A 10,000-nucleotide genomic window follows, 5' to 3' on the forward strand; every position below is an offset into this window, starting at 1 on the left:
AGTTTAACAATTTCATTAATAAAACCAGAGCAAATGGCGTAGATAAGAAGCATGTAGGAGTTTATTGCTAACAAGCCTAAAATTTGGCTCTCTTTTTAAGGGATATGTGAATATATTAAGTACTTGTGGATTGATTGCGTAATAGGAGTGTAAAAAGTAGTGTATTAGGTAGAAAATGGATTATGTATTGACATTTTGTACATTTTTTTTTCTTTTTATGCAATCTTCTTTGTAATCAAATGAGATTGCAGTTATAGAAGGGAAACCATGCTATTTTGATTCATTATAAAAGTATATGTAAAATATAGATACTCAGATATTCGACCCATGCTATAGACAACTAAAAATGTAAGAGATTAAATAGGAGATGTATTATCAAAAGTTAGCATTTTTATATGACTCTCTAAGCTTTTAGAACTGGAATGTAAAATCTTATAAAAAAAAATCACAGGCTTAACTTTTACAGAATTTTGTCTTTAATATGAAGCTTCTTACAATTTATTTGCATTTATATTGGTATGCACTTTTACTTGCAATAATTATGAGTAAAGATGCTTCCACTAAGTTATACTAGTTACCTTGTGATGTTTTTCTTTTTTAAGTAGTGTTCTCCATATAATGATTGTTCTGTTTCTGTTCTGGTAATGGTACCAGTGAATTATATGGTTGGGATGTCCTAATATAGTTCACTAAATTCTAGAATGCTGAAAAAATTAACTTGGTGAGGTAGCCTGCGGTATGCTAGGAGTGATTAATGCACTGACTACTGAAGTTAAAAATCTTTTTATCATTGTCGGTTTTGTTTGTATATAATTAAGTTATCAGTTGTTGTTTTTTTCTAACCATGCTTATTAACTTATTTTTTTTTAGTATGCATAAGAAGGAAGGAAGCCTCATGCTGTAGACTCATAAGTAAAACATATGCTAAATAGACAAAATTACTTTTCTCAGCTTTTTTTTTCTTTTCTGGTAGAATTTAATAACAAGATTTTGGATACATTTATTTGAATTTTGTGTTGCATATAGTTTGTTGAAGGCTGGAGGTTTCCTGTTGTCTTAAGGTTGAATTTAAGGTAATAATTTAATACACTGAGCCTGCTCTTTTCCCCCTTTCTACAGCCCAGTAGTCAGCATGATGAGCAGGTATTCATCTTACCTTTGTTGATATCACAGCTTTTTGCTTCTGGCTGTTTATTCTGTAAGATGTGTTAGGGGTAACTGTATATGGCTTTTCATTATCATTATCTTTTTTTATATTTTTATTTTTGGGAAAGCTTCACCTTGGAAAAGACAGGGGAGTTGGAACTGAATGACATTGTATTTAGCTCTGCTACCTTCGGCTTGCTGTCAATGTGCGCACAATGCAGACCAGTTGTGTGTGCAGATTCAATGGTCAAAATTGTGTTTATTATGTGCTCACGAAAAACTTTGTTACTAGAATGGAATGCATGCCTTTTAGCTAATGGACACTGATATTGGCATGTTTTTTGTTTTTTGCTTTCCTTGCTTCACTTGCTAGTTTTCTTGCTTTATGTAACATGGCTGTTCTTGTAAAAAGTATGAATCTTACCAGAGGAGGGAGTATTTGAATATCTCTACAGCAATAATTGAGATCGCCCAGAACACTTCATGAAGCTGCATGATTGTTTAACAGACATTTGTTAAAAGTTACCTAGTGTTTGTAAGTCAAGATTTATCTGTACTTTTCCCCTGATTGTCTGTATGCATTTAGTATGATGAATACATTATTTTTTTCTTGTGTATGTAGATATTTATTTTTTGTACAGACTAATTTTCAAAATACAAGGATGATGACATGTAAAAGATTTGCTCTAATAGAAATTGAATGTGATCCCTAGCTATTATAAGTCATCCCTTAAGAAAAAAATCCCTAAATTTTAGCTTGATTGTTGGTTCAAGTGTCTTATGTTTTTTTCTGCATTTGCACATTTGTAGTAGCTTTCAAGAAAGTGTTTTTTTCTCTCACCTTGTTTCTTTCTGTTTATTTTTTGTTTACAGGAACTTTGTACTTTATACTGTTTATGGACATGCCAACCTAATGCATTAGTGTGTGCTTGCTTTTATCATATAAGAATTTTCATTAGGAGTTAAAAAGGAATAGACTGCCGTAGTGAAGGAAATAAGAACCAGTGTCATCTTTCATTCTTCTGCTCATATAGTGTTTCTGTCGTAGCAGCACTTTATTATCTCAAACTAAATCTAAACCTAATAGTCTGCTTAAGCTTAACATTATGTTGTAAATCTTCAGTTAGTGATTCTAAATTTTTTACCCCATATTTCCCAATGAACTCTTTAGATTGGGGGTTGTTAGTAGAGGAAGGACCTGAATCTAGGTCTTGTAACCAGTTTTATTGTTTTTCTCTTCATATGATATTATGAGAATATTAGTACACCTTACAGTATTGTGTATCATAGAAGAAATTTTGCTTGGAAACTAACCAAACCCACCTATGAAATGTATTTTCATTAATGCTGCTATATTGGAAAAAAAATCAGAATTATTATATGGAAAAAGAAAAGGCTTAGAGGGATAAATAGACAGATTGGGATCAGATGGAAGAAGAAAAGAGGAAGTTAACTTACAGGTTCTTAAAATATCTAAAACACACAACTTCAAGTCATACAGTGACAGCAGATTGTTAACCTGGCAAATTCTTTGAAATGAACTTCTTATAAGCTAGATGGAAGTTATTCTTATATTGATAAAAAGGAAACTTTACTTTATTTCAAGTAAGAGTGAATCTGACTAAAGCCTGAATCCTAACTTTATTGTAATTGTTGTCAGAATCAAAACTTGCCTAGAATAACTTCTCCCAATATTTTTCAAACAATTTTGTTTTATCTTCTTGTAACATATTGTAAATCCTGGTTTTATTAAAGATCTAATTTAAATAAACCCTGTGGCTAAATTTTGACTGATCACTACCGAAAATTGAATAATCTGACTTGGTGATTCTACAAATAACTTAGGTTTTGCCATTATGAGATAAAACCTGTTTTGCGTCGTACCTTCTCGTAACATAATGTGAGCTATTATAGAAAAAGCTGAAATGCCCTCGCTATAAAACAAAAACAAACATTTCTCATAGGTTTGAACATATCTTAATTAAGTATTAACATTATCTTGTGTAATCCATCTAGCACTTAACCCATTCCTAATTTAAGGTAGATGTAAGTGCTTATCTAAAACTTTGCTAACTCTATAGTCCACCTATCCAAAGCTGAGTTTAACCTGTAATTAATAAACTTTCAGTAGAGCCAAATGAAATCATGGTTATCCATATATACCCATTCCTTTAGCAATCCTGATAATTCCAGTACCTTTTATAAGTCTGTATTAAAATATGGGCCTTGCATCATTCCATAACTCCTATGTTGGCTTTCACTTAACATCCATCTATTTATTGTGATAAAACAGAAAGTCGAGCCAATCGAGCGGCCACCAGTTATGGATTCCCGCAGTCAACTGTTAGACCAGATCAGAGGAGGCGTCAAGCTTAACAAAGTTTGTGGAGAATAATACTTTCTTTGTGAATCATGTTTGTGAATAGTGTATACTCATGGCATATGGGAGTTACCATCTGACAGACTGTTTGCTTTCCTAACCCATTTCTATTATAAACCAGGTTGAGGAGACAGCCAATGGAAGCGGTGATCATAAGTCGTCTGGACCCCAGCTAGAGGGTATGGCACTGGATCTGCATCGTGCTCTCATGGGACGAGCTCTGGCCATGCAGTCGGAGAGTGATGACGATGACGATGATGATGATGATGAAGATGATGAGTGGGATGATGATGATTAAGAGAGCTAGAATCAGTAGGTCTGTTGGAAAATTAGGAAGATCTGATCTGTTGCCAAAGCATTCCTGCTAAAATGATATTGTGTTGATTTACCTTTGTATTTATCAGAAAAAAATGCTGTTATCTGTGAGTATTCAACTTATTCTTAAGCATAGCAATATTAGGAACTGAAAATTGAAATATATTTTTATTATATTTTAAGCATTTTAGAATTTTCTAGATAAAGTGTTTGATATGAATATCATATGGATAATCAATAAGTTAATGTAATAAAGCACTTATTGATTTACATGAGATATTCACATTAATTGAAAGCGTTTTATAATTGACAAAAGTCTAAAATGTTTGCAATGGCCAGTGTGATAGAGAACTAATTTGTAATTATTTATCCTCTAACTACAAATGGTGACGTAGAATAATGATGGATACAAGTTCCCTGTAAAGTTAATGGATGACACAAATGAAAGAGATTGTGTGTGAGGAGTCATTGTATAGCAGTGCATTTGCAGTGCCAGCTGAGAGTACTCTGCCCATACCAGAGATCTTCCATAAGCTTTAGAAACTAGTCTGCGCCCAGTTTTCTGGTGAAGATTCCACTTTTATTCGTCAGCAAGACTTATGACAAGTGCCTTAGTTTCATTTTATCTTTTTTCTTTTGGTCTTTGCTGGAAGCTGGGTTTAAAAACAGGGTTCAAACCTACTTGTTAGTTACTCAATGGCTATCTCTTGCACACCAAACCGTGCCGTTATCCAAGATCTGACGACCATGCAGCCTCCATCCCTTTTGTTCCTATCATTACCTATTGGGATAGGATAGTAAGTGGAAAGGTTGTATCATAAGATAGATACTCTTAAAAGGCAAAAAAGCCTCAACAGAGTATGGTATTAGGAAATTCATGTTTCAGTGTTTAAATATGATTAGTATATAAGTGTTGCTTCCAAAGCTTTTGCTCTCTATAAGGATTTTTGGTTGACATTCCTGCCAATATAAGCTCATAAATACAACAAAGACAACCTTACAACACACAAACATACCACTTACATAAATACATTTATTTACGCAAATAACTACTTGTGCTCATATTTGCATCAATATTTTTACACAGAGATATATTGTATACAGTCAAGGACACACATAAGCTTACATAAATAGACTTCAATATACATAGATGCATAGAGATAAACATACACACACGAAAGAAACTGGTAGGTTTGTTAGAGCCTTCACTTGTTTGATAATTTTTTTTTTTACCCTTACGGGTGGTTATGGCTGGTCAGGTGTTCTAGAGAGTTTTGCACTCTTTCAGTGCAACAGATTTATGTACTTACATTTTTTTCTGTTTAGGTTGGCCAGTTGGTCTTTTCCTTTCATCCAGTATCTGTGTGATTATAGCCTGTAGGGTCTTAGGGTACACAGAAATCCTACATAGTCATACCTTTTTCCTTTTTTGTTATTATTATCAGATGAGTGTTGGATTTGAGGCTTTGGGTTGAACTGATTCCCATGTCAGGCTGATGTTAGTTGAATTATTCATTGGTTTATGTTTTTTTTTCTTTGCTCTCAAGAGTGAACAGAATTGTTCTGACAAGTCATTATTCTTCCAATACTTTTGTTGTAACCTTGAATCTCTTTTTATGTCTAAGAAAAGTTGTTGTTCTTATAGGCCATCATTTTGTTTATAAATTAGATATCCCTTCACTGACCTTTCCATTTTTTAAGTTTTAGAATCTGACATTAATAGAATGTCAGAATACTTGAGGCTGCTAATGTAAAACTGAATAATTAAATTTACATAGTAAAGTGTAAGCTTGTAAAAAAAAAGAGAGGAATTAACAAAAAAAATATTGTTTCGTAATTCAGGATGTGAAGGCATGTACAATTTATTATTGAATGTTTTTTTTTCCTATTTATGTCTTTAACAATATTATAATTACTAATTGTATTTGTAACTGCCATTTAATGAACAGATGTTAATACAGGTATTGACAAAGATGATGGTGGGTTATATAACTAGGAATTGTTGGTGTTTGCCCTTGTTTTTATATACAGTATATATATATATTCATATTAATGAGTTCTTCTTGTATTTTAATAAGGACGTGTACCTATATTGGATTGCTATTTGTTGATTTCATTTTGTTTGCATAAAGTGTTCCTGTTTTTAATTCCATCTATATTTTCTCTGGAGAGACATGAATTTCTATACACACTGAAGAACACCATCAGCATACTCAGACACACACATACATGCACATATGTATGCACACTCACACTCACTCTTCCTCTTACTCTGTTTCTCTCTTGCACAGTAACTCTCACTCTTACACTTAATCTCACTTGCAGTAAAACTTACTCTCACCCACCCACCCACCCATACACCCACCCACACACCCACCCACCCACCCATACACCCACCCACACACCCACCCACCCACCCACCCACCCACCCACTCACTCACTCACTCACTCACTCACTCACTCACTCACTCACTCACTCACTCACTCACTCACTCACACATACATACACAGACTCACACACACACTGTGTATATATGCATGTATATAATTATTATGAAAGTATATGTGTATATACTTTTTGTATTAACAGACAAGTTACCAATAGCCAGACATAAATAGAATTAAGTAATTTTAAGAAAAATATATTTTTATATAGTTGTCACCTCATAAATGTAATCTGCTCACATTATCTTTAAGAAAATTTGTAAATGCATAATTTTTTGTGGGTCAAAATTAGTAAGGTCTTGACTCGGGATTTGATAATAATTAATACATTTTCTATTTGAATATTAAGTCTCTTTTTGTTCTAATATTGTTGTTGTTGTTATTATTATTATTACTATTATTATTATTATTATTATTATTATTATTATTATTTTTATTTTTATTGACTTTCAGTATCTTTCTGATTTGTTTCTGGCTATTTGAGATTTGATCAATAAGTTTGTGTGTGTATGTGTATAGCTGTGTGTATATATATTTATACTTTCTCTTCCCATTGCCTTTCTGGAGAAAATTTACATACTAATGATCTGCTCATTATTTGTCTGAGATCTATTTTGTTTATAAGATGTTTTTGAGTGATGAATTCATCTTCAACATTTCTTTTACTGTAAAATCTCGCAAGCACATACCTCAGTACAATAACATTGACAAGAAAATTGAAAGTTGGGAGAGTGTAAAAAACTGGAGTTAGATAGGGTTTTGCTTAATTAACATACATATAATTATCAACACTATTTAATTAAACTAAGAAATGAAGAACCAGAAGTGTAGGTAATTACTTATGGCCCGGTGAAGTACTTTTGCATGGCACATATCAAGTTTACGATAATTGCGAACTTGCATGTACGGCTACACCAGATGTCCCAAATATCTAAAAAGAAGCTACTATACTAATTATGAGAATATCCAGCATATCCTGAATGAATGTAGTGCCAGCTTTCTTAATAGTACATAGCATGACCAGCAATCAACTACCTTTTTTATTTGCACAATGTGCTAGAGATCTGAAAAAGCAAAGAACATTGTAAACAAAGAAGAGAAGTCGCTTAAAGATACATTCTGTGGTAACTGCAGAACTTAAGACTCAAATTTAATGCTACAGTGAGTAATTTTTCAGGTTTATTTGCTATGCTGAGATAGAGAGACAAAGGTATGGTGTCTACGCTACATATAGTGCTCTAAGAAAGGTGATATTGAATTTCGAACAGTGATGGAGTGATAGATCTGTGAATTTATAATCCTCTTCATACTTCCTTGAATCTATTAAAAAACATAATCTCTAAAGATCTTGAATAAAGCCTTTTAACTGTTGAATTACTGTTTATTGTACTTTCTAAAAATTCTGTCTTTTAGAAGTCTATGATTGGACACTACAAATAGGTAGTCAAATACTACTACTGTTTTAACTAATATCATTCTTTGCTGTTAATAAAATTTGATAATTTTCTCCTGATACCTGATAACTGAGATGTTTAACTAAGTTGCACAATGCATGAGGTACATGTTAAGTTTTTATTCAGGTTAATACTGTGAACTAACAAACAAATTACCAATATTTTTTTCAATATTCAAATTCTTGAGTCATTTTTAAAATTCGATTTTCTTTACAGTGTTCAGTTCATGGTATTTTGGATTATATTTATAAAGAAGGAATGCATTATAAAAACTAATTCCCCTTGTGATATATATATCAAATACTTTCCTATGCTATTATACAACCATGTCCTATAATGTATTATGATGATTAGTTACACATAATAAACAATTGATGGGAAAAGTATTTATTTTCTGCAGTATCCTGGACTTAAATGTTTGTCATGTTCATAATGTTTTCATGACAAAAAATTGATGGCTGGTTACAAATAACCAAGGAATAGATTTCACATGAATATGAGAGAGTAAACTTTACTATGATCAGCTCTACTGATTATTACACTTTTTAGAGTTGAAGATTGCACATGTAAAGAAATGTAGGAAAAGAAAGGAGTAGAAAAATAGAGATATTCAACTCCGGTCACATTTTAAAAGCTACTTTTTATACTACATATGGAAATAGGTTTTCCAAAATGGATTCCAAGGACGATTTAACAGAAATACATTATATGTAGTTGTAACTAGATTGAATGAGCCTACCATTGATATTTTTATGTAAAGGGACTTATATAGTCATAATTTAAAGTAATGTAGATGATGGAATAAATGAACAAGCAGAAGATAGAAGTGTGTTTAAGGGTTACTATCAATGAGTTGATAAAAGAGTGAGAATTATAATCTTTATGGGACACGACTTGCAACCAGAGGGAAATTAGAGGCTGCATCATAAACAATAATTAATGTAAGCCGATTTAAATAGATACCAACTAAGTAATGGAGAGAAAGAAAAAAGAGAACATGAAGAAGCAAGTGAAAGATGATGAGCGAGAAAGAGAGAAGTAGCGAATGAGAATAAAAGAAGGGAAAAATGAGAGAAATGAGTATATGGACGAATAAATGACATAATAGAGACTGAATGAATGGATAAATGAGAAAGACAAAGAAAGACAGACAGACAGAGAAAGTGAAAGAATGGAAATGATTATGATTGTTGCAGAGGTTACTTAGGTGAAGAGATAGGGAAGAGACTGAAGAGGTGGAGTATTTCTGTAGCAAAGAGGCATGTCGCGCTTTTCATAAAATGAAAATGTATCAGAGGATTCATCAAAACTATTAATCATATTAATTTTAACTATTGATTCAATTCACCTTATAATATCAAAGAGTAAACTGGCACAAAGACATTCACCTTTACATGAAAAGTGTATTGGTGACCTAAAGTGCGGGAATTAATAATCAAAAAGTGGTTTAAAAACTAAGAATTATGAAGTGTATGGATATCTGCAGCAGTAACACAAGTTAAAGCAGTAGAGTGGCTACCATTCTAATAGACAGATGCCAGTATTTAGTGTGAAATTTAATAGATGGCAAAGCATGGGGGGCAGTTACCCCCTGACATCATAAATATGGAGATTCTGATATCCAGATTCTACTAGTCCTTAGGCAATTTTATGCTTCGTTTGATCAGTTAACTGACAGACAGACCAAGCATTCATGGACTTGTAGTACTTTTGTAACATCTCTTTGAGTTGCCACATCTTATGCTTCATCGTGAGGCATACAAACATACCTTCTTTCCCTGTACTCCACTGCGTAACGCCATCAAAGGAAACAATGGCTTGGCAAACCTTTCTCTGACTAACCAAACCATTGGACTAAAAGCAGTAGTGAATTCCTGTTTGTTCTAGGATGCGCACCTCTACTTCATAAACTGACCCCTTCCTTATCTGGCACTCCCTGGTGTTTATTCATGTCCGTTTCTCATTTGAATAGAATATGTCAGAGCTGATTTGGAAGTGATATTCTCTATTAGCTAATTCCATCGGACTTGTGACTTCCGTCCCTCCTACGAATTGTGGTAGTTCCTTTTTTCCCATTTCCTTCTTTTTCGATTATAAACATTATAAGAAAGTAATCTTATAGATGATGATGCTCCTTCCTCAGCGTGTTAGCCAGCAGTTTTAATTCGCCTCGGTTTACATCGTCGGCGTACCCTCTGCGAGTCAGCCTTGACTTGGACTGTGCTTCGTTCAAGAGGTTATCTAGCACTTCTTAGCATTG

At 33.0% G+C, this 10,000-nt stretch overlaps 1 protein-coding gene across 7 annotated transcripts in view; it reads left to right on the forward strand.

Moving 5' to 3' along the window:
* The window catches only part of LOC113827943 (actin nucleation-promoting factor WASL), a 28,222-nt gene extending 20,099 nt beyond the window's left edge, over nt 1-8,123 (forward strand). For 6 of the 7 annotated variants that reach the window (XM_070130953.1, XM_070130952.1, XM_070130951.1 and 3 more), the window contains 3 exons: nt 1,120-1,143; nt 3,440-3,526; nt 3,648-8,123. In XM_070130953.1, coding sequence (XP_069987054.1) covers nt 1,120-1,143; nt 3,440-3,526; nt 3,648-3,824 — 288 coding nt within the window. In that variant the 3' untranslated portion in view covers nt 3,825-8,123. The remainder of the gene's footprint in view (nt 1-1,119; nt 1,144-3,439; nt 3,527-3,647) is intronic. The other variant, XM_070130949.1, reaches the window with a different exon arrangement.
* The last annotated feature ends 1,877 nt before the right edge of the window (nt 8,124-10,000 follow it).

The sequence above is a fragment of the Penaeus vannamei genome, chromosome 2 (assembly GCF_042767895.1).
Source record: "Penaeus vannamei isolate JL-2024 chromosome 2, ASM4276789v1, whole genome shotgun sequence".
Taxonomy (NCBI): Eukaryota; Metazoa; Arthropoda; class Malacostraca; order Decapoda; family Penaeidae; genus Penaeus; species Penaeus vannamei.